This window comes from Lates calcarifer, linkage group LG12, assembly GCF_001640805.2.
Source record: "Lates calcarifer isolate ASB-BC8 linkage group LG12, TLL_Latcal_v3, whole genome shotgun sequence".
In the NCBI taxonomy this organism is placed as follows: Eukaryota; Metazoa; Chordata; class Actinopteri; family Centropomidae; genus Lates; species Lates calcarifer.
In genome coordinates this window covers 6,363,769-6,388,647 of record NC_066844.1, presented here as the reverse complement: position 1 = coordinate 6,388,647, position 24,879 = coordinate 6,363,769, and the positions used below count along the sequence as shown (strand labels likewise).

The 24,879-nt window shown below is 39.0% G+C and overlaps 2 protein-coding genes across 9 annotated transcripts in view; both read left to right on the top strand.

The window, feature by feature from the left end:
- The window catches only part of LOC108888074 (membrane-associated guanylate kinase, WW and PDZ domain-containing protein 3), a 120,531-nt gene extending 107,799 nt beyond the window's left edge, over window positions 1-12,732 (top strand). The window contains exons 11-22 of one of the 4 annotated variants that reach the window (XM_018683871.2): window positions 1,093-1,124; window positions 1,819-1,984; window positions 2,098-2,192; window positions 2,342-2,549; window positions 3,067-3,249; window positions 3,733-3,918; window positions 4,261-4,357; window positions 5,145-5,250; window positions 5,905-6,042; window positions 7,832-7,970; window positions 9,117-9,206; window positions 9,345-9,434. In XM_018683871.2, coding sequence (XP_018539387.1) covers window positions 1,093-1,124; window positions 1,819-1,984; window positions 2,098-2,192; window positions 2,342-2,549; window positions 3,067-3,249; window positions 3,733-3,918; window positions 4,261-4,357; window positions 5,145-5,250; window positions 5,905-6,042; window positions 7,832-7,970; window positions 9,117-9,166 — 1,400 coding nt within the window. In that variant the 3' untranslated portion in view covers window positions 9,167-9,206; window positions 9,345-9,434. Of the gene's footprint in view, window positions 1-1,092; window positions 1,125-1,818; window positions 1,985-2,073; window positions 2,193-2,341; window positions 2,550-3,066; window positions 3,250-3,732; window positions 3,919-4,260; window positions 4,358-5,144; window positions 5,251-5,904; window positions 6,043-7,831; window positions 7,971-9,116; window positions 9,207-9,344 lie in introns of all 4 variants that reach the window. The other 3 variants (XM_018683870.2, XM_018683869.1, XM_018683868.1) reach the window with 3 other exon arrangements.
- Window positions 12,733-16,291: 3,559 nt separating this feature from the next.
- Window positions 16,292-24,019, top strand: im:7151449 (complement factor H). Of its 5 annotated transcripts, none has more exons than XM_018683862.2 (13): window positions 16,292-16,443; window positions 16,790-16,871; window positions 17,807-17,992; window positions 18,145-18,244; window positions 18,766-18,836; window positions 18,944-19,126; window positions 20,448-20,504; window positions 20,709-20,813; window positions 21,012-21,089; window positions 22,257-22,295; window positions 22,379-22,420; window positions 22,506-22,551; window positions 23,563-24,019. In XM_018683862.2, the coding sequence occupies exons 2-13, from the start codon at window positions 16,796-16,798 to the stop codon at window positions 23,645-23,647; spliced, it is 1,068 nt and encodes a 355-aa protein (XP_018539378.1). In that variant the 5' UTR covers window positions 16,292-16,443; window positions 16,790-16,795; the 3' UTR covers window positions 23,648-24,019. The 5 variants fall into 5 exon arrangements, with proteins under 5 accessions (XP_018539378.1, XP_018539383.1, XP_018539382.1 ...); XM_018683864.2 differs by lacking the exon at window positions 16,292-16,443 and adding an exon at window positions 23,242-23,317 and having other exon boundaries at window positions 16,668-16,871; XM_018683863.2 differs by lacking the exon at window positions 16,292-16,443 and having other exon boundaries at window positions 16,669-16,871; window positions 20,463-20,504.
- Window positions 24,020-24,879: the final 860 nt, after the last annotated feature.

The following is a 24,879-nucleotide window of genomic DNA, read 5'->3' as shown; positions in this document are numbered from 1 at the left end:
TCGATGAACTCCGGATTGGCTTTGATCATCAGTAGAGCGCTGGGGATTTCTGCATGCCTCTATATCCATGGCCCCTTAAAGATCCATGGCTAAATGGCCATAGAGCGAAGGAGGTCCCCAGGGGCCTCTTCCCTGTAGCCGCGTCCCAACCCTCCCCTCTCCTCTTCCAAAACACCCTCACTAGTCACCCTCACTGCTGTGCCACCATCACCATGTACCATCCCACTGACGCACTGCCTGACCTCACAGTCAAAGCCTCGGTCAGCCTTCCCAAATGAAGAGCTAATGCCAGTTTTAACCCTCATTAGACAATGGCCTTTGGCTTTGAAGAGGATCCCTGTGTTAGAGCGGTGGGCATCACTGAACACAAGAGGAGCAGACCTTAGAGAGAGGATGGCAGGGAGAGTGTTGTGGGTGGGTGTGTTTCAGGTGTGTGACATATTCACTTGTCCGATTTCATGCCTTTGTTGACTCTGATGTCGGATTGGGAATTTCGCAGTGAAGCAGAAAGATGCCGCTGTGTCTCCCCTTTTACATCAGGCTCCATTAACCCCTCATCAGGCCAAGTGTTGGTCTGGCCCCACAGGGCTGTAGGCTCCAGAGGAGTGTTTGTTAATCCAGTTAATGCGAGGAGTTGAGGGGAGGGGAGGCAAAGAGGGGGCTGTAAGAGATGATCTGTAGGGAACAATCTGAGCGCTTGAGATGGAATGTGTGGGTGTACTGTACAGAGAGAGAGGGAAGAGAATTATCGGTCATTGAATTATATGCATGAGTGTCTAATGCTCTCACTCACTTCCATAGCCCTTCATTGGGCTTGCACCATGCAGTCAGCACTCCAGCACATGTACTTCCTGCATATTCTATATGTATCTTTAATCGCACATGAATGTATATTCCCTAATGGATCATTCTTCAGTGAGTACACCTCATGAGTTTATAGCTCACTGGTTTATTTTTATGCTCACTGCTGGTTTGCCTCAGTTAGAGAAACAGTGCCATCTGGTGGACAGTGGCTCGGTGCTGGTGGTTGTTGTTCCAAATCACATCTGCATTCTTAGCATATTTCTGTTGTCTGTCTGTGTCTCTCCATAGGTCAAACATCCCCTGTGAAGAGTCTAAAGCCTGTGAGTAAAAACATATCTTTTCCTATTTCCTCACTATTGTTGCCCCTTGGGGACTCATCCCTCAATTTAATTTCAAAGCTTTTTGTCCTTCAGCTTAACCAGTAAGCTTCTGTTGCATCGAATTAAATGATAGCAATAAATTTGAATATTGATTATGTTTCTGGGCGCCTCCTTTTGTTTGCTCTGAAAAACGGTCTTAATTACTTCCTTTCAGTGTTTGTATTCTTAGGGCTATTGTCAGGGGATTGCAATGGTAATGAAGCATGGATGAGCCTCTTTAGATATGGACTTATTATTAATACAACAGTTTTAGATAAAGAAGTTGCCCTTTCCGCCTGAATAGGCCTGTCACAGCCACAGGGAAATCTTTTAGTTTTTCCCGTGAATTTTATATTACATTCAAATCCCATTGCCTAGCCCTCAAAACAATAGGAGGAATGTAAAGTGAGAAGATTCTATGTTATATAAAAAAAAAGAGAGCCAGTGACTTGACCTTTATTGCTTTTGGTAATCTATCACCATTAGATGCTCAGCCATTTTTCTGGGATAATGAGCTGCAGAGACTATCAATAAATGTGTGATGTCCTTCATAGGTGACTACCAAAGGATGTGTGATCTAATGAAAATCTAAAATTAAAATTGTAATTGTACGTTGAAGCCATGTGTCGTGTTGGTGACATGTGTTTCTTTTCAGAGACAGGAATTGACAGCCAGCACAGAGACTTTGGACGGTATCACTGACTCAGCTCCCCAGGCATTGCCTTACCACTCCAACACGAGCACCCTGCGCTCCGCCGACTCCCCCAAACGGGATGCCACAGAGATGTACCTGAAGTCCAAAGCCCTGCTGGAGAGCAGACGTAAGTGTAGACCAACATCGCTTGCTCTCATAAGTTTTTTATAACCTTATGTTGTGTTGAGTTTGAAACCTTGATCTCCTACATAATAGTGATGGGGTGTTACTCATCCGCAGAGCCTCACACCAAAGACATAGATGTTTTTCTAAAGAGAGACATTGAAACAGGCTTTGGCTTCCGTGTTCTGGGAGGAGAAGGTCCACAACAGCCAGTAAGTATATATAACACACTTGTATGCATATTTAAAGCATTTTTATTTTCATTAAGAAAAGACTATACCATAAAGAGGGCTATTGATATGGAACGCCAAAAATGATTACTATTTTTCAAATGGGCAGTTCTATACTAACCCTCTATCAGAATGTCTTTCCCCAGGTGTACATTGGGGCCATTGTGCCCAACGGAGCTGCAGAGAAGGATGGTCGCCTGAGAGCAGGAGACGAGCTCATTGGCATCGATGGTGTGATGGTTAAAGGTCGCTCGCACAAGCAGGTGTTGGATCTAATGACTAACGCTGCCCGTAATGGTCAAGTTATGTTGACTGTACGCAGAAAGGTCATCTACAGAGGTGAGTAACAACGAGAACATCTCTATGTTTAGCTGTCTCTCTGTAAAAATAACACTGTTCCAGCTGAGAGTGTATCCAGATCGTGAAAATTTTGTTACCCTGAACACCCAGTGTCTCACGGGGCTTTCCTGAGAAAAAAAACTTGACTCAGAGGAAGTGATGCATTTTATATTTTGACAGGAACAATAGCAGTTTGATTGTTAAATATAGACGTATCTACTAAAAATAGATGACGATATCAGTAGTTAGCTTGAGCTCAAAGCTGGTTAAGCTGACCAAAGAGAAGAGGACAACTTAAAAACTCATAGCTTTCAACAGCTCCACTGTGACTGAATATGTAATATGTAAATACAAGACACCACTTTATTACTTTTATTGGCATATTTCTCACCTGAGAATGCACAGAAACCTTAAACTGCTCTGTAAAAGCCCTGTGGAAAATACACACTGAAACACACAAACGCACACAATTGTAGCAAATACAAATACATAGGCATCTGTATTCTTTCCACATCAGACGCCACAGAGGAGGAGGCTCAGGAAATGGCTCCAGTGCTGGTGAATGGTTCTCCCAAGCTACCTCGCCTACCGATGCCCAGCGCTCTGGACCACGAGTCTTTTGACATCACGCTCCACCGCAAGGACACAGAGGGCTTTGGCTTTGTCATTCTCACATCTAAGAGCAAACCCCCGCATGGAGGTGAAAGTCAAGTCTCTTAGATCCCGCATCAATATTTTAAGATTACCTACATCTAAAGCTTGTGTAGTATATTTTTTACATTTTTGATTTAGAAATTAGAATTTTTTCTCCTTGATCCTTCTGATAAATGTCTAAAGTCATTATTAAATGCGAGATTTAATGGTCACAGAAATGCAGATGTTATATATGTTAGTAAGCATCAGTAAGGTTTTAAGTAGACAGATGTATAAAGGGTTTGAATACTGTTAAGCACCACTAAAGAAGCTCTCTTAGCTGCTGTGTATTTAGCGGTATAAACCAGTTCATAGAAGCACAAATGAAATGGTTATATGCAAGACGTGATGTGTTTCTCCTTCAAAGCTGTTAAATATTCAGATTTAACAAAGCAGGTCTGGTTGCTGGTCTGCGGAGTCTACCATTATTTTGGGCTTACGATTATATTTCAAATATATCTCTCAATTCTCCTGATATCTGCCTTTTCAGTTATCCCACACAAAATTGGCCGAATCATTGAAGGCAGTCCCACCGACCGCTGTGGCCTGCTACATGTCGGAGATCGTATCTCAGCGGTCAACGGGCGCTCCATCATTGAGCTCTCTCACAATGACATTGTTCAGCTTATCAAAGATGCCGGCAATGTTGTCACCCTCACTGTGGTTCCTGAGGATGGTGAGTAGCTCCGCGTGCCCACATCTGCATTTGCAGTAGTTGTGTGTATGTGTCCTGTGATCCAGTTCTCAAACTTTATTGTCTACAAGGGGGAAATTAGTTTTGCAGGCAGGTAATCAAAGCGGTCAACCGTGCTTGTAATGAGAAGGTATGAATATTTTAGTGTTAACATGAAAAATGTACTTCCAAATTTGGGAAGTAATGAATGAGAATTAAACAAATGGCATCACTATGTATCATGACTATAAGCTTATTAATAATGCCTATGATTTTACTGGCAGAATTTTCTTCCACATTTGGGTGTTTCATACTGATTTGCTGAAATCCCAAAATGTATTTCAGAATACAAGGGCCCTCCATCTGGAGCAAGTTCAGCTAAACAGAGTCCGGCTCTTCAGCACAGAGCCATGGGGCAAAGGTCAGCACTTCAGGATGAACGGTAAGGGTCTGCTCACACACAACGATAAAAGCATAAAAGCAAAAAACAAAGCTTTCAGTCAGAAAAAAAGAGCCTTTGAAATGGTCAGAACATTGTGCATACCAGTAGATTTTATCTCTGACTACACACTGGCTACACTAACTACCTACCCAGTGCATCTATCACTGGGTCAGTGCCCTATAGCAGTAACTTAGTTCACTGTTTTCTTGCAAGTTCTTTTTTTGAACTCCCAACATTTGTTCCTCAAAAGTACAAAATGTCCCTGAAGTGATTGAAATGTGCTTTTACAAAGCATATCACATTAGGCAATATTGAGAAAAATACTCTGGAGCTTTTTCCTCTTCAAATTTGATTGGCCAGCCCCTCCTTCACTGCTGGTCTTCAAAATGTAAAATAAATCACATTAAGACATGGTTATGGTGATATTAATACAGTGATTTTGACACCTGCCCGGACAAATTCAACCACACACACAAAAAAATCCTTTGTAATTACCCCTAACATGAAATAAAGTGTGAAACAGGGGAGTGTTGCCCTCAGAGCAAACAGCTAGAGAAAATTGCTCTTGACAAAGACACCACATCAAAGTGTTTATAAAAAATAATAATGTATGCAATATAGAACATATACAGAACTAAATTAAAATATTTGCATATTTTTTTAAAAATTGCAGCTCTCTTCAATTTAACATTCAGCATTAAATAAGATTTTATGTTTTGCATAATGGCTTTTTCAGTTTTTTGGCCTGCATGTTTTACTGAAGAAATACACGTGTTGTTTGCTTAAGTTATAACCTGGACCTGGAGGAGAAAAGGGAGGGAGTCAACTGGTCCGACCACAAAAATCTTCCACTTAGTGAGCAGGGAACGCTGTGTGTGACAGGACCCAACCAGGTAAGAATAATCCTCATATTATTTCCATGTTATTTATATGTTTTCTTAGCAACTGAATCTTCAATTATCAAGGAAAAAGTTTGTTTCTTATTTGTCTATTGCATGACAAATAAGAAAGAAGAAAGAAATACAGAGAAATAAGAAATAAGAAACAGTACTGTGTATTTGTTTACTGCTCTTTTTTGTTCTACACAGTGCACAGATACATCAAGTTGATACATACTGCTTTCTCTATAGTTTCAAATAATGCAGCTGTAGGATCAATAGAGGTAAAGAATAAGAACATTCTGAGAGAAACAAGCATCATTAGGGGCATCTTTAATCAATAGAAAACTCTCCAGAGTCTGATGAGACATCACTGATCTCGGGGCACTTTCCAGCTAAACAGATACAGATGATTAAAAAACAAGCAATCATTAAACAGGAAGGTGTCTCAATAATGTCTTCAATGGAGATAAAAGCCCTGCATCTTCAAACAAAAATGTTTAGTTACATGAATATTTATTAACTTACAATGCTACTACTTACAATATATATTTGTTTGTTTTTGTATCTGTGCATTTCTGTGTGGATATGTTTTTTCCGTGTCTTCGTCTGGCTATATGTGAGTGTATTACTAATCTGAGTGGGGTTTTTTATGCTCCTTCTGTGTAGGGTTGTCTGACAGTGGAGTTGGAGAGGGGTCCCAGGGGCTTTGGCTTCAGTCTGAGAGGGGGAACAGAGTACAACATGGGCCTGTACATCCTGAGGCTGGCAGAGGATGGACCTGCTCAGCTGGATGGAAGGATCCATGTGAGTGCTCCACATATTATAATGTTGATTTTTTTTTTTTCCCCCTCTAACTTGAAGAAGTTCCTCATAACAACACAGAACTGGAAAAGACTGGTTTATGGTACTCAACATAGGAATGAACTGAAAAAACTGCGACAATGTGAGGGACTTTAATGTTTGACTTGTTAATATTTTTATAACATTTGTGACTGTTTTTTTTTTTTATCTGAACAAATTGTGTGAGTGATGACCCCTTGACCTGTGGAAAGTTTCAGTTGCCCCTGTGGCCAAATGATCCTGATTCAAAACATCTAGTGGCCTGTAGAGGCTGCAGTATGTCTGTTGGGTAGAGAGCTGAAAATGTAATGTTTGCCCTCAGGGGGGTGGTTCTAGAAGAAAGGTCATGGGGTCACTAAAGGGATAATGAATGCTCTGAGAGAATTTCAGATTATGAGATATCTTGTGTTAAAAGGCGAGCTGGAGAAAAGCTCATGGAATTTCCCAGAGCATACATTTTGACCTGGTAGTAGGGTCAACAAGGGAGATCACTGAAATCGTGGGTATTTAGTTTTGGACAGATGGATTAACCAACTGACAAAGAGATGTCACCATGGTCAGGGCCTGAAGCTAACAAGAAATATCTGGAAAACAACCTGATACTTTATGTTACTTGATTACGTAAGAGTCAGCACATTCTCTGGAAGCTCATTTGGTTGCACTCAACATTGTTAGATACAGTTTGGTGTGCTGTTATGAAAACCATTACATTGCTGAAATCCAATTTTGCACATTTAGCAGTTTATGAAGGAGAGAGGTAAATCAGAGAAAATGTGATTTCTGTTACCGTGTGCTGAATGCACCAGAGATTAAACTAATGAATTGTGTTTCAACAACTGCCAGTTACAGCATTGAGGGTATAATGCAGTGGATGCTTTCAGCTATGATGTGTTTGCAGTTATTTTTTCTTTTCTTTTTCATTTAGCAAAGTAATTCAAGCTCTTTACACAGCACATAGGAAAACATATAGCTGAGCAGTGAGTTGGGAGATGGTCTTTTAGTTTTATTATTATTTTCATTTGGTCCTGTTTATTGTATATGTATAGATAGTATCAAATTATTTTTTACCATCATCCTTTAGTGTTGAGTTTGTGTGTGACTTGACTACTGTAACAGCACAATGTTTCATCTTATTGTTCTGTCTGTACGTCTCTGCTATTGACCTGTCCATTCATCCAGGTTTATACCTTTATGTTCTCAAGCATCCCTCTGTCCATAAATTGTCTGTAAGTAAGACACTGACCATTTCCAGGAAGGTCACACTCTAACTGACCCTGTACTGTTTCTCTCTATGGAAGAGCTTCAGCAGAATTAGAATTTACCCACAGGGATGAAATTATCACATTGTTATTATTAGGATGAGAGGGGAGACGGTGCAGTGAGGGAACAGAACAGAATAGATTCCTAGCGGGAATCAATCTTAGGCTTGCCAGACTGTGATCTCTGGGCATGACTTTGCCTATCCAAGGGTGGTGAGGAATGTCAACACTGATTAGAGCCTAACAGACTGACATGTTTACATGCTTTATCCTGAGTTATTTTGTCATCTCCAATAATAGAGGGTACCTCCAGGGTATTATAAGCGTGTGTGTGTGAGTGTGTGCGAGAGAGAGAGAGAGTGTGGCATAAAATGTTGATTATGCATGTTTGTGTGTAAGCATACAGCTCATATGTGTATGAGTGTGTATGTATGGTCAGCAGAGTATACTAAGCATTGATGGCTGTGTCTCTGTTTTTTCTGTATTACGGACAGGTTGGAGATGAGATAGTGGAGATTAATGGAGAGCCAGCACGTGGCATTTCCCATACACGGGCTATTGAACTGATCCAAGCTGGAGGAAACAAGGTGGTACTGCTGCTGCGACCTGGGGCAGGCCTGGCTCAAGATGGCAGTAAGTACTGTACTCAAACAATTTATTCAACGTAAGATTCAGTGTGCAATACAGAGATCTCCTTCCTTTGTGCCTCGAAAGTTACTGTTAGTGATCAATTTAAAACCTATTTCAGTGCAATATGAAGTGTAGGCAACTTTAGCACCTGGTTAAGCAACATTTATAAATCGAAAATTAAATCATCATAGTGTTTTCGTCACAAACTCTTGAAGGAATGGTTTGATATTTTGTGAAATAAACATATTCACTTTTTTGCCAGATTTAGATGAAAAGATTGATACAACTCTATTTCTGCTTAATGTGTAACTGCAGCCTGCAGCTGATTAGCTTAACTCAGCATAAATACTGAAAGCAGTAGGGAACCATCCAAAGCTTCAAAAATAATAATAATAATAATAATAATAATAATAATAATCTGCCAACAACCAACAAGCATCTCTTGTTTAATCTGTTTTGAAAACCCAAGTGTGGAAATGCCAGGTTGCACTTTGACAGTGGTTATGTACCTGATCATTACTTGATTAGGAGCAGTAACTTCCTGGAGTCTGGTTGGCTGTTTGGCAGTTTCCCAGTGACAGCAAGACTTGACGAAATCACTGCACCTCAGCCAAGAAAAACACTGGCACATGACACCCATAAGACCGCAACTTGTGGTGCTTATACTTAATTATAGATAGAGTCAGGCCAGCTTGATGCTTAATGCTAAGCTAAGCTAACCATTTTCTGTCCATAGCTTCATATTTAGAGCAGAGATATGACAGGAACACAGTCTTTTAGTTTAAAATTTTAAAAGTTTTTAACTTTTATAGCAGTTCATTTGTAATCAAGTCTCAGCCATGTTTAGGCGTGTTTGATTAATATTCACAATAAAACTTAAGTTTGCTACTGCATTGAATTTATTTCCTAAATGTGTTTACTGGTTAGCACAGAGGGGATGCTGATAGCAGTTAAATAAATGTTGACTCCATAAATCCGCCTAATGTTCAGCTAATGATAATGACTTCATTTGTTTGTTAATTGATGGAGCCTATTTTGTAGTGCCACCCTTATTGATTTCATTGAACTTTCTTTGCTGAGTTTTTTTATGTGTTCATTAAAGTTCTAACCATCTGCTTCCTTTTGGCTCTTCTCTTGCCCCTGATGCAGGTAGTACAGCTTCCTCTACTGTGTGCTACTACACTGAGCACCAACACTAACATCTTCACTACTTTTACTGGCCTCTTCTCTTTTACCTTGGTAATTTTCTCACATTTTCCATCTTTTAACCTCTAGAATATAATCTCAGTTTTCTATTCTTTCACTCTTTTGTGTGGCACATCTAATATTCTTGGGTGCATGTGGCATCTACATGTAAAATGTCTGCTTTTCTTACAGGTCAACGTGATCAAAAACTCATTTCACCCACAAGCTACTCCGGAGAGGTGTTTCTCTCTGACACATCACCCCTGTCCTCTCCATATCCCACCGGGGCTTCCATCTTTGTTTCCTCTCCCCTCTCCGGCAAACTGAAACATTCCCGCAGCTGGAGCGCCATATCCCCACAAGGCCTCAAGCCCCGCAGCGGCAGGGGTTTAAGCTCAGTGGAGGAGAGTGGTGAGTGGGCAGACAAGGAGGTAGAAAGGCTTTCTCCAGCCTCCCCTGAGCATATGAACTTCTACAAGAGGACCAGGCCCACAAAAGATTCCAGAGAGCTAAGCAGCCCAAAGAAAACAGGGGAGACATTTCCTAAAGCCAAAGAGCAACATCACGGTCCCAAAAAGACTGAGAGTCAGGCACAGGAAGCAACTCTGAGTAGGAACAGGATGTCTCAGACACACACAAAAACACAATTCACAAGCCCTAGGAAGTCTCCTCAAGCTGGACAGCAAGTGGCCTCAACCCTGCAGCACGCAGAGCATCAACAAGGCCCTCAGAGGAGATTAAAGGACTCTTCCAGCAGAGAGAGCTTGAATCATGAAAAGAAAAATGGCAAAGTGGGGGAGCTTGAGATCAGAAGACACACACAAGGAAGGGAGATGGAAGGGAGACGAGAGAAGATCGGGCCTAGCCGCGAGCAAGAGAGTTTTAAAAGGAGAGTGGCGGGGGAATCTCACCACCACAGGACATCTCCTCATACAGTCAGAGAGGGTGAGAAAGGTAAGGGTAAAGACTCAGGGCAGAGAGATGTTAATGGCAAGGGCAAACCTCCAGAAGACAGGAACAGAGGTAAAGAGACTCTCAACAAAAGGAAATTGTTGTTGTCTTTTAAAGATACATGGAGTAGAAAAGGTTCTATAGTTTCGCCAAGAGAGGCAAAAGGAAAGCAAGACACAATTTCTCACTCCAAAGAAGACATTAGCAAGGAAGACTTTGTGGCCTCTATAAACAGTATTCCAGGGCCCCCGCAGAGCCCAGAGGGACCTATTAGCCCTGGCCCTTGGAAAGTGCCCAGCTCAGCCAAAATCCTCTCCCAGGCAGAAGTTCTCCGTGACCCTTTGTGATGGAATATTGAATCACCCAGACTTGAGCTGTGCCATGGAATATTTACCAGTACCTTCAGTGGATTGTTTTTCTGAGTTCTTCCATAAAATAGAGAAGCGCAACATGATGCCGCTTTTATTACCTTTGGACCATGTGCAGATTTGTCCTTTGACAAGGTCTCTTTTTTTGGGAGTCCTGTGACATCACAAGTGGCATGTAGCAGCTCCCCTCCGCCTTGACCGCTGCTTCAGCATCTTTGATGTGGGACTTCAGCATGTGCGGCATGCTTGGGGGCCTTGTCAGACAAGACATTTTGAAATGTGAATATGTGCCAATCCTGGGAGCCTCCTGTGGAACAACGACCACCAACAGCGCTTCACCCATTACAATGCAATGACCCATATGCAAAGAAAGGAGAAAGGCCCTCGCCTCTCGCCTGTAGTATACACCAAGTGTGACTGTCATCCAGGGTTTAATTTTGCTCTCGGTCTCATTGTGGGATATTTTGACTTGTCTTTTTCTTAAAGGTTTGCTCAACTGCATGCAGTCGGTCCTTCTGTTTGTTTTACTGCACGTGTTCTGCACATCAGTGAGGATGATCCTTTTTCTTGTTTATAATTTGCATTCTGAACACCAGGCATATTTCAAATACAACCCAGCAAGCATTCACTTTACCGGGGACTCTAGACTGTTCTATGGTGATAGACATGACTCTCCTCCATACAAACAGTTATCATTAAAAAGACCAGAAACTTGTGGTTTGAGATCTTGTTTACCATGTGTACGATAACCAACCAGTGTGTAATTTATTGAGATAATAGATGAATATATGTATATGTAGCTGTACTAAGCCATTCCACATTTTGATATAGACTTCAAAGATTTGTCCCATGTTATTTGAGCTTTCACCTTATTTCCAATGTACTTCAGTGGTAGGAATTACCATGGATCTTTGTAGTTCATGAAATGTATAGGTAACGTGCAAACCGCTGTACCAAATGTTTGCAATCGCTCAAACGTCTCATTGTGAAATATAAAATATCTATATATTTGAATGTGTCATGTTTTGCAGATTCTAACTTTAAAAATATCTATTGAATTTCATTGCACTGCATCTGCCCTTGTAGCATAACAGTAACAGAATGACCATGAGTTGTATTTAATTCGTGATGTTGACTTGCTACCAATTGCATTGCTATTTTATTATAATTATTATTATTTTCCTTATATTTTTTTCTAAAAGGTCCACTGTTCAAGGCCAAATTTGCAATTTATATAATATTGTGCAAGTTTTGAGTCATGCCCCTGGTTGTTTTACCTTACCCTGTTAAGAAAAGAAAAAATAGGATTTTTCATTTATGTACCTGTCAGTCCTGCTGTGTGATAATGTACCAGGGTAGCTTGAAGGATGATAGTGTGTGGTTTACTGAGATACTGAGCATGCTGCTGATGTAAAGTGGGTGTGCAGAGATCACGCCTTCTTTCACACTGTATTTAAGGGGTAATTGAGCTGGTGGCTAAAATAAACAATTGGTTCTATAAGTGGGATCTTGCAAAAATGAAAAATAATTTCATTGTTATTTTGCAAAAATTTTCAAGCATCTGCTGTAAAATCTGAGGATAAGAAATACACTCAGCATACTTACTTGTACACTTACAAGATTAAGACATTCAGATGAGCTCAGGGAACATAGTATTGTAGCAAATGTGTGATAAAGTCAATATCAGTGACAGTTAAATGGTGGATTCGGTCGGTGATCAACTGTGATAAGAGTCTCTGATTGTATGAGGGAGTTTTCAGGTTAAAAATCACTAGAGGATGCGCTTTGAGCCAATCAGTGGTAGGTTTTTGTGCAATAGTTTGGTTGGTTAAATGAGTAAATCCAACCCTGAGCGTTCAGGTACAGGCAGTTCACTCTGGTCCAGAATCAGATAATGCCCTTTTTATTGTATGTCTCCTGCACTGTCGTAATTCCTTTCTGCTTTTATTTTGACCATTTTTGTATCTCATCTCTGTATCATACTGTGGCCTTGCATTGCTTCATTAGAAAAACAATCCTTGTGGTATCTTCTACATTCTGTAGGTAGACAGTAGATGTAAATGTTTGTACATTGTACAGCACCTTTATAAATACTTGCTGAGTGCTCTTTCGGGGAAAAAAATAGAGGTATATTAAATCGCTCCATTATTTTTTTATGTAAAAAAATTAGAAAATATTTAAAAATGGATTGAAAAGGACAGGCTATGACCTTGACATGGTGTTCCGTTCATGCACTGAAAAATAAAGTTTTACTGAAAACACATTCTGGATTTCTTGTACTGAAACTGAGATACACATTAAACATAATATTGAGATTAAAAGCATGCTATTCTATTTTTGAACTGTATGCCATTGTACTGCCAACACAGTCATAATTGTTGACAGAATAATCACTCAGGTGTCACACATAGATTAATGTCTCGCACACCACACAATACTGTCTTTTCATATGACAAAGCAGCATAAGCCCCTGTTACTATGGCAGATTTCCAGTTGTCATGGTAGCCGACTGCTTTTCTCAGCAGCATGAAGTAGATGCTTTTTCAATTACAAGAGAAAGCTCAGAGGCATCTTGTGCTACATATGCATCGTGTCTGTTAAATATCAAAGCAGATGTAGATCATGAAGCTGTGTGTTTGGAATGAGAAGACAAATAAAATATGCTCAGAGCCCCAGTTAATCTATCACTGGTTTTAAATCATCAATTAAATTTCAGTACCATGAGAGGTAGGCTATAAATAATTAAACATTAATTAAGAGCTGTTTGTCACAGGCTCAGTTGCATATTTGTTCTTGTGAGTTACATATGTACAGCTGCAAGCAACATGTACAAATCAAGGCCCCCCATTGATCTGATTTACTTTAAGATTGTGAGTATCTGCAGGTTTGCAGCCACAGAATAGACACGAGTATTAATTTTTCAACCTTTTACACTCTTTCATAAGGAAGGTTTTACAGCGCTTGTGTGTTGTACCTCTCTTCTCCATCACATTCATGCAGTTGGAGATTTGCATCTGAGACGTCCAAGATGTCAAAAGATGATTCTTCCAGCTGATTGTTGACCAGCTACAGGAAGAGCAGCTGAGGGGACCTTAATAATTATTTTTTTAAAGCTTTGTGGACAACAGAGGTACAACTTATCTGTGCTTCCATTATGTTAGTGATTAACCCTGGTTTGGCTTGGACCTGCTCAGCCAGTCAGAACTTGATGAGGTGGTAGATGAGTGGCTTTATTGGCTACAGAGCAGCTGTAGGGTGATAATTGACTAAATTGCTTTAAAATGTAATATGATATGTCTTTTGTTCTATTTCAGGTACAACTATGAAATGCTGTGTGGAGCCGCTGTTTCTGACAATTTAATAGTGGAGGTAAATGTTCTGCAAAGAGCCATTACCCTATATGACTATATATATACATTATATTCACCTTTTTTCAGGATAATTTTACACTCTCAGTGTTTTTAGAAATAGGAAGAAAATCTGAATTTTAAGCTTCTCTCATGCTAATATAATGAGTTAATAGTGTTTTCTTTCAGGAAATACTTAAATTCTGCTGTTTTTAATGTTTCAAAAAAGATCAGATGTGGGTAAAATTTCATAGGAATACAGATACATTTTTCAGTTCAAGGCTCTGCAACCATGAACTACAAAGATGATGCTCTTTGATATTTATAGTGTATATTTATGTAAGATGAGTAGACTTTTTTTTCTTATGCAGGTTTGTACTATTAACTAGTATCTCTTCACCTGCTTCTCATTCACTAATGAGATATTTTTCAGAACATAAAGAGAATATTTTTAGCATGTTTTAAACTGGTGCAGTAATGTCACTTTGTCAAATAACTTACATTACCATTGTGAAAATTAACTTCTTTGTGTTATCAGTGTTTAATATCACAGAGCAGAATTCATATGATAGGTACTAGGTCTATTTTTCTGGTCTATGAATATATAAGAGAGAAGCCGCAACAGTGAATCATGGAGAGGAAAAAGAACAACTCATGATTTTGGAGTTTGCGTTTTAATGCAGTTCATGTTTTTCACCACTAGATGTCACTGACTTACAATGAAGTGTTTTGTCTACATGGTTGAGGCAAGGGATACATCAACAGCTATTCAGTCAAATAAATTACTTTTGTATTTTTGGGGACAGTCATCATTATGAAAAAAAACGCACAAATGTTACTTTTCCTCGTGGAAAATATACATTGTGACAGCAGAAAATAAGTAATTATGGATCATTAGATCCTTTGGCCTTGCAGTTTTGTGAAATGTGAACATCAGGGAGGAAAACTTCTCCTCATGCCATAGAGATATACAGTATGTGAGTAGTCTCTTACTTCACATCCTTGGTATGCTGGGCTACAAAAAAGGCAGGTGAGCACTGCAGCATTAGGACAGATATTATCATTTATCAAGGCTGACGAGAAGCAGACACATTCTTCTAGACTGGTTGTTGAGAGGGGAGTTGTCTTAACAGTTAACGTTAACAGGGTGCTACGAGAGATAAGAAAAGCAGTCTATTCCACAGCTCTTAGAGGCTTTGAACGTGAGAGGTTGCTTGGCAAACCAGCATGAGTTACCTACTAATGCAAGTCTTTAAAATGCCTTAAAAGGACATGACGTGTACCATACAGTTTTTACATGTTGCATTTTATTGGCCTTTGAGTGTGCTGGAGCATTTTACACTCACCGTGAGACGTTAAGGTTCTTTTAATGTCCTGCTTTTTAGTGATGTAATATGTATCACCAAAAATATCCCTTATGGTTTCGTCACTTGTTCAAAAGAAACCACTCTAAAAAAAAAAAAAAAAAAAGTACAGATACGGGCCAGTAAACTTTGTTAGCTCTTGTGTTGCCAGGTTTCTGTAGAATTGCGTGTGGGTTTCTCAGGCAACTCATGGGTGGAGGACACAGACAGAACAAACACATGTGGTCTGAATGGTGGAGCGAATTCCATGGAATTTACCCCAGAGTCAGTTTGTAAAGCCATGAGGCACAGCCCCCTTGTTGGAAAAAAAGCAAAACAAAACAAAGAATGATGGAATGTATCTATGACAATGGCACAAACACAAAAAGTTTAATGTTATGTAAATGGCAGAAGAATCCTGTATCAGAACAACATTATGGCATTATGGTATATTATTATTTATCAAGGACACATATATTAAAATTCAATTCTGTTATTTATCATTTTCTGGTGTAGAAAAAAATATAGCATAGAACAGAATAGTGCATGCTTCCCCTGTTGAAGACTCAGAGTTAAAACCCCCCTTTTTTCCAGGACACACCCACAATATTTCCACTGTTCCATTGCAAAATTTGGGGAGGCTATCATCGCTTACTGCGGGGGGGCGGAACACGGAGCTGCTCCAACTAGTGGATAAACTTACTGAGAGTTTGTGCTGATTAAATGCAGGTCAAAACAACACACACTCACATCTTTTAACTAGGTTTTACGAATGTTGTCGATGTATGCATAAACTCCTGAATTAGTTGTCTGCGTTTCTGCCATCAGTCACTCAGACGCTGGAACATTTCGATGTCAAGGTGGGCAGTGTCTAAAAGTAAAACTTCCTGCTGTGCTTTTCAAAATAAGACGCTTGTTTGTGGCTTGTTTGTTAGCGGCACCGTCACAGTATTTGGCGCTGACTGGCATTGGCTGTGAATCAGGTGCTGATTGAAGGCAGGTGTGTTTGAGTGTGCTTCCACTCTGTAGAAGCAAACACTGGTTCTCACTCCATCTGTGTTTAGCTGTGAGCAGGTATGGTATGCATGCAATATTCAAGTGAATATCTGAATACGTGGTTCTCACTCTTCTGTGTATTTCTGGGTCTGTCATGGGCACCAGGCAGAAGTTGAGCTTCCTGATGGTTGAAGTGTTGCCACCCTAGTCCAAGGTGATGGCTCAGAGGGGACTGCGGGGAACTCAGCTGATCCTTGGCCTTTGACCATTCTCCCCTTCCTCTTTTGTGAGTAGGAAGTTTCCCTTCCCTTTTGATAATTTGGGAATTACAAAAATATAAAGGGATGTATGTAGGCTACAGATCTATAATATACAGGTATGTGTAGCTACCAGACAAATTAATGGTATGTAATGTGGGGGGAAAAAAAAATCTATGCTTTTATTATGAAGACTTCCTGTCATTTTGGCTATTGACTACAACTTGACCAGACAAAAGGGATAGTTGTGGTGCGTTTAAGGGAGGGCCATTCACTGCTGACCGACTTCGGAGAGAGTCGCGTGTTAACGTTGTCCCTGAAGGAGCAAGACAGAAGCACAAAGTGACTGGATCAGGATTTATTTTCTTTCTGCAGCCCGGCATGGAAGTTTTACTGGACACCTGTGGACGTGGAATATATCTACTGTTGATATACATCTTCCTCTTGAAGGCAGCAGGTCAGTGGAACACCAGGCTCGTAGTTGGTTTAATGAGATAATATTTATCAACGTACCCAGTCACATGAGAGTTTCAGCAAGAAATGTCAGGCTGTAGTTGTCTGTCAACCCCAATGGAAAAAAAACTGCTTACCAACTGTAATGTCAGTTTCTATAGAATTACAATGCAGTAAAGTTAACTGGCAGCTTAACTTAAACATGTACAGTATGTTATGTGATCTCTACGGGGAAATATCTCAGTCCCTAAATGGGTACCTTTGTATTGCCACAGTAAAACTGTATCAGCAGAAGTAGATGGAAGCAAGTGGTAATGGAATTTTCTGAGAATATTTTTGTGAGATGAACTGTCAAGAGAAGAGATAAATCCTCCACCACAGAGTGCACTCCTCCAAATGTTTTGGGAATAGAGAATCTAATGTTAGGCAGGGATGTCAGTTTAAACCATAAACAGCACAAAAAGTTGGCTGTTTGGATTATTATCTTTAATTATGTTGTTTTGGCTTTCACATAAGAAAAGCTCTGTATTTTTTCCAGAGTTTTTTTTATGAACAACTTAAAAAAAAAAAAAAATCTTGACTGTTTTGAACCCCTTAGCAAAATTCATTAATTATCAAAAACAATTAACATTTACAACTTCAGTTGTAATTAAAAACCTGTAATTAATGACCCCACAAGTATTCATTATTATAAACAAGATTACCAACATTTATGACTGACATCATTAAATCATTTATTTACCAATAACAACAATATCAATGAAAAACTTTTTCAGTCTTACAGACTTAAGGTGTTTCTTCAGCTTAATACAAAAGCATATGTTAAGATTAGATATCACCGAAGGAAATCAGGATTTTCTGAGCTGGATCATTATGTCTGATTTTTAAATAATAAGATGTTGCTGACGATGTTGCCTCTTTATCTTGTTTTTCCACCAGCTGAGTGTCCTAAACCTGGGACTAATGGAAATATTGTGTTAACAAATGATGCACTTCTGATGAATGATTTCCCAGAAGGCTCTGAGGTCACTTTAGAGTGTGCTACTGGATATGAGATAGAAAGTGGCTCTGGGGTTATAAACTGCATTGATGGGAAATGGACTAAACCAGATCTCACCTGCAGAAGTGAGTCCTGTCAACTTTACTTACAATTCTACTCTTTTATTAAACACAGTCATCCACTGCTGACCGCCAAACAGCTTTATTCTGTCTTTTGGGGGGTTGAGTTTCTGGCATAAAAGTCCAACAGCTATGTTGTGTTTGTTTTTATATTACAGAGAAGGACTGTGGTCCCCCTAACCCTAAGCCAAATATGAGCTTTAATACCAGCCAAGGTACCCTATTTGGTGCTATAGCAACAGTAATTTGTGATAAAGGGTGAGTACAAACAGAGGAGGTATGAAATCTTGCTATTTAATTGCTATTCTGCTTGAATTACATCTGAAAGTAAACAGGTATGTCTTGAATTTAGATTGTCAAACAGTCAGCAGCTCCAGTGATGACACAAAGGAGGCTCTCAGTAGTTAGTCATGTTCATTTACATACAAACTACAAAGCATCTCCTTTTGCTGTACTACCAACAGTTGTCTACCAGACTGCTAGCAAATACAGTCACTGACTGTAGTCAAGGTGGATTTGCTCACTCTGAAGAATTCAAAATAATCCTGGAAGACAAATAGAGGCATTGCCTGGAAGTGGTACTGCATAGTTTCACCGATTAGAAACTTGGCTCTCCTTTTGCCAGCATTGAGAAGGGTGGAGATATAAAGGTCTTGACTAAAATCCGTAAGAGCTTAGTCGGAATTATCTTTCTATTGCATCACACAGTCACTGCTGTGCAGTATTAATTCCTCCTTAAGTAATCAGTTCTGATTTATTTTTCCTTAATCTTTCAACAGATACCATCTTAGTGGATTGGGCTACAAACAGTGCTTTGATGGAGGATGGGGTGGAAGAGCCAAATGCGAAAGTAAATGTCTCTCATTTTGTATTTCTTCGTGATATATCATATGAATTATTCAGGGTTTTTTTCTTTTGTAATATGAACATAAAAACACCTGTTTGTCTATTCCGCAGTTGTCCTATGTGATATACCTGCTCAAGTGGCCAACGGCAGAATCGTGTGGGATTCTAAAGATGATCCAAAATATGGAGAGGTCATACAGTTTGTCTGTGATGAAGGATACACCCTTGATGGTACAGACAGCATTAAGTGTGGCGAAAACGGTGAATACGATTTTATGCCCCCTCAGTGCGTAGGTGAGTCCACTGCATCCATGTGTTTGTCTTATTATTCTACAGGTTACAGGTTATGCTGATTAGTGGCAGGGTGATGTGGGCAAGCCACTGGTTTCCATTCATTTCACTGCAGCATGAAAATCACTTTGCACTTACTTGAGAGGAAAACTAATACAGTCAATAGTTGTTATGGTACTTATTTTTTTGTCACTTATGATAAGTTGTCAGATATTATTTAGATGATAACAGTTGAGAACATAGACTGATCCCAAGTGTTGGCTGGTGTGTTCAAGGACTTTCTAAAATTAGGGAGTCACATGAAAAAAAGCGTTGCATTCCTAAGCCACGGCACATTTTAGACTAAGCACACAACAGCTAACGTGGACATCATGAAAAATTAAAAAAAGTTATTGAATTTTTTTCCTTACTTAAGAATGTTACACATCAGTTGACTCTCAGTACAGTACACGTTAATGTACACAAAAACATACTTGGACAAAGAATAAAAGCTGCAAAATGCTCACTGTGATGGATTACTGTACCAGTCCCAAGGATGTGTCAAAGCTCCGCTAGTTTCATGCTGCAGTGAAGTAAATTCAAAACAGTGCCTGGAATGTAATAAATCAGTCAGAAAATCTCTGTTATGCTTTCATGTGTACATGATTTGGAGCAAATGGGCTAGAGCATGCCAAACCACAGGTGTGGTCATTTAATAACTTCTCAATCTGTAATGGCCATAAAACAGAGGCCTGCAAGATCAGCGCTCAAGTTTACAATGCAGTTTCAAGCAATGTTTATCTGTAAAATATTGTTTTCAGTGAAGAAGAGTGCACAGACTGTGGTGTCACTTAGGACACGCAGTCATGCATTGTTCTGCTGACATGTTTAAACATCATCACTTCCCCTCTCTGCACACTATTCTAGCTCTTTTGATGAAGCAATATTCAAGCTGTGCAAGATTTCTCTATTCACCATTCATGTTTCTGCTCACTCGCAGTGGTTTTGTTGACTAACTGCCACACTCATACTTTCTTAACAGTGTAATGACTGAAGAGCAACCTTTCTCTGAAGAGTTGGTCGTAGGTCAAAACTGTCCTTCACCTAACACTTCACTGAGTATAGTTTACTTCAAGAGGATGATGTGAGAAATAAATGGATGATTCTTCCCATTTGATCTTCTCCGTTGACATAATGTGCAATACATCAAAAAGCATATTAGGGACAGCACATTCTGCATGTAAAATGAGATCTACAGTATATGCATGCTCCACCACTGTGTTCATAAATGGCTAATGACATATTTAATGTATTATTTATTGTCAGCCTCATATAAATTCAGTAGTGTCCTTATTCATAGGTGTGACAACAGAAAGAACTACATCACCTCCTGTGACTCCAGGTATACAAATATTTTACAAACAGAAATCCATTAATTATTAAAATATTTTGACCCTGAAGAATTTAGAGATAATAATTTATATATATATTCAATAGTTGTTACTCTCTCACTTTAATCTACTCCACTACAAGAAATCCACAACCATAATCCAATGTATATTAAGAAGTAATATTTTGATGACAGTGAGTATTTTCCACATCACAGCAGCCGGCACTTCATCTGGCACAACTTCATCTGAAACATCCACAGTTCACAGAGATAAAACTATCACAACCAGTGCAACACCAGCTGTCTCACCTTCAGCACGAGGTACTGAAAAAATGTCTCCAAACGAGTTGATCAGCATGTAATTAAGCTGAAAACCTTTTAGGCACAGCACTAGGCAGCATGAATGGATTATGTGCATGCCGCATGGGTTTCAGAAATGACTTCTCAGCTTGACAAGCCACTTTTATCCTGTCCAGACTCGTGAAGAATTAAGAATCCTTCTGATCCTTCTCTTCAAAGGTGGCGGAGACATTTTGACAGCTGAGGATACAGCTACTAGTGCAACCAGCGTAACACCAACAATATCTTCATTTGAAGGTAAAGAAAGATTTCTTGAAATAGCAGTTGAGAGTTTAAATCTTCTTTTTTGTGTGTTTGGTCTGTTATTTGTCATTTCACTTGCTACATTGGAGCAAAGGCATAATTGCTTGTCATTACTGTGGGATGTAAGAAATCTGGAGTGTTTCAGGTCTTGACTATGATGTTATTACATAATATAATTATGTATAATGTCACATATAAATAAAAACTTTATTTAATTAGGTAGTCACATTTACGAAGCGAATGAACATTACGATCAGTGTGGACAGCTGACTAAATCTCAGATAGCACATGCAAGTGCTCATAGACACTCCAGCTAACAAATATAACTTAGCATCACTCTAAAAAGAATAATTCGATATTCTCAGAAATGTGCTTATGTTTATGCTTTCTGGCAGAAGTGTAAAACCGGTAGTTGCAGTTTAACAAGGGGTTATATGTTAGCCTATTTTTTTCCTCTGAGCATTTGTCGGACATAACTGCAAACACTCTGGGAAGCTATTGCTCACAGCCAAGCATAATCCAGCACATAACCCCACATAAAATGGGCCATTGGGTTTTTACACTTTGACTTTTGCACAGATTAAACAAACGAGATGTGTCGTTAGTGAGTTTCAGAGTCGCTAGCAGAGGGATTTCATCTACCCCCCCCCCCCCATTTCCAGTCTTCTATCTAAGATGAAGATAAGGTTATCTTCATCTTTAGCAGATGTCATTCTGAGTGGCGTCAATCTTCTAATTTAATTCTCCACCAGAGCGCAAACATGTGCATTTCCCAGAATGTCTATATATTCCTCTATTCATGTAAACAAGTTTTCCTTGTTATTTATATTTCTTGATAAAGAGGATATAATTTAATATTCTCAGACATGTCTCTCTTCTTCAGTGCCTCTCCCAGTAAAATTATATTATATGATAATGTATTTGGTCTTTTTCCCCCTAAGATGAATGGGTTGAAAGCAACATGTAGATTTTTTTTTTTCTCCATACAACAATATACTGTCAGAGTAATTTTAAAGATGCTATAGTTAAAAATTGTGGCTTTAAATCAGTAAATGAGATGCTCACTTTGCAGCAGATCATTATGTTTTTGATGCAGCTTGAGTCAGACCTATTGGCAGTTTAAATAGTTTACATACTAATAATACTGTTTTGTACTTGCAGACAGACATAAGGGGGATGAACATATCAACATGGACACTGGTGAGTTATTGAGCCACTGTCCTAAAAATATTTCAATATGAATGCTTGTTTGCTCAGTATTTCACTTTGAATTTGTCTTTCAGGAAAGATACTTGTCATAGTAACTGGTGTACTTTGTGCATTAGGTAATGTGCTTTCCTCATTAATATTCATACAATACCTTAATTTGAAATACACAGTACAATAAATAATTTTTTTTCCTCATTACAGTAGCTGCATTTGGGTTGTTTTTATGCAGATCTCTGAAGAAAAAAGGGTGAGATCCAGTATTTTAAACCCTTAATGCATGGCTCATATATGATTATGCTTTTTATCCTTCTGGTGCTTTTTCTGTCTGCGATTTCTACTCTCTTCACCTTTTGAGGTTTACATAAATGCACAGCAAAGTACAGTTCAGTATTAGTGCATGTTCTTGTGACCTGTGCAACATGCAGTAAAGTAATGTGGTGATTCTGCAGCAGGTTCAGTTTCTCTGCTGCTTTTTAGCCTTTGAACTGTTTAAGGAGATCTAGATGTCTGTTTCCTGACTCGTGCTCAGGAATGAGGGAAGTCAACAGGAAATCCTTTAATAAAACCAGCTGTGACAGAGAAATCAGTATGAGGCTAATAATTCCCTTAAGGCTGGAATGAATTGGAATGAATGTCTTTAATAATCAAGTTCACTTAAAATACAGATAAACCAAATAGGTCAGATAAACCTTCCTTAAACATGGCTCTTTTATTAACCATATACTCATATGCAAGCTTCATATCGCAACAAGCTGGGGCTAAAGCTTACATGGAAAAAATAATCACTATTCCCTCAAAGATGCAGTGACTAACACTAACATTGTGGAATGCTAAAATGCAATTTAAAAGAAACATTTGGTGAACTAATGAAATTTTAACATAAAAACAACATAATTCAAAAATTCTGACACAAATTCCTTATTTGGTGACACCATAGCTCATATGACACCAGAGAAGACCAGAAGCCGGAGTTATTACCGTTCCAAAGACTTTAGATTGCCTTCTTCGCTCAGGTATCTGTTCATTCCTGTGTATTTGTTACCACAAGAATATCAAAATACCTTTAAAAAAATATATTTAAGCTTTGTTCATTTTTCTTCTCATAAAAAGGCTAGAAAACAGCTTCAAGTGGGAACATACATTATTACAAATAAAGCCAAAAACAGCATGAACTGTGTGATGACATCAGTTTTTTTGCGCCACTGTGTGAATGAGGCTCAAACCAGATGGTTTTCTCTTTATTTCTTGTCAACACCAGCTCTGCAAATGGAACTGTGCCTATCAGCCAAAGAGCATCTGTGACCCAGGAGGACATGCCAGCAAACATTGCCTCCCTGAGTTGATGGGAAAAAGAGAGAACTCATGTTTAATATTATTGCACTTCAAATGAAAGATAATCAAATCTGCAGAGTAGTATCAGAATTCAAATGGAAGTATCACATTCAGGTGATCAAAAGCACTTTTTGTAGTGATGTATTTTTTTATTTACATGTAATTATAACACAATGTTGTAAATATTTTATACCACTGCTATTATGTACATTATTTATGTAAAACACTAGAACATTTCCTCCATTTCTTATAAAGTTTCTGTGTTATTAATGTGTTGTTTTGTTAGGACAGACCCATGAAAAAAGGTCATTCAAGAGGCATACAATGTGGTTAATTCAATTTGTGGTCTGAAATGGCGACTGATAAAGATACAATCAGCTGCATTCTTCGCCTCCTGACTTTCTTTTTTGTCATTGTCTATTGTTCTGGGGTCCTTTCAGTAAGCTGTGCAACATAATAGGAAACCTTGTTTCGTGAGAAAATAATTCAATAGAGTACCTACCATCAATGAACCATGAAACTACTCTAGCCACTGCACAGTATTAAGTGGTCAAAATATTTGTGTGCATTGAATGTGTAACTGAACGGGCTGATTGAGCCAGTGGACCAAAAACCTGTAAAAGTTTGTCAACCATTCATTAATACTGTATGTGAAGAAAGCTTATTTTTTACAATGGAGTCACTGATGAAAAGAGCTTTTCTATATATCAAGCTACAACTACAGATCTTAAAGAGGATTTTACAAAGGAAATTACAATCATACTGCAGCGCACTGCACTGTGCTACAATTCAAATTTACATGTTATATCTTAACAACAGATTGGGAGGAAAGCCTCTATTCAACAAAATGACTTTGAAGCACATGTTGGTAGCACTGTTTACATCTTGTTTCTTAGAGGAAAAACTAAATGAACACATTCACAGCCATGGCAGCAGGAAGGAGTGAAAGACCAAGCCATTATGCTGGCAGGGGGGTGCACCAGTACAGAAAAACCCTGTAATAAAATGTGGTTACACTCTTTCATGTGCCCTGCTCTGCTACCGTGCCAAAGACTTGAACTGTGGCCTTTTGGGACCAAAAGAGAGGGCTTTTTGAGTCCGCTTCAGCAGAGCTTAAAAGGTTTCATTAAATAATTTTTAGTTAGATTTTGCAGTGTCCTTCAGGGATTACCAAAAACCTTGAACTTTGTCTAGTCTGAAACATGTAATACCCTCTGGAAGAGAACAACATGGTCATAAACAG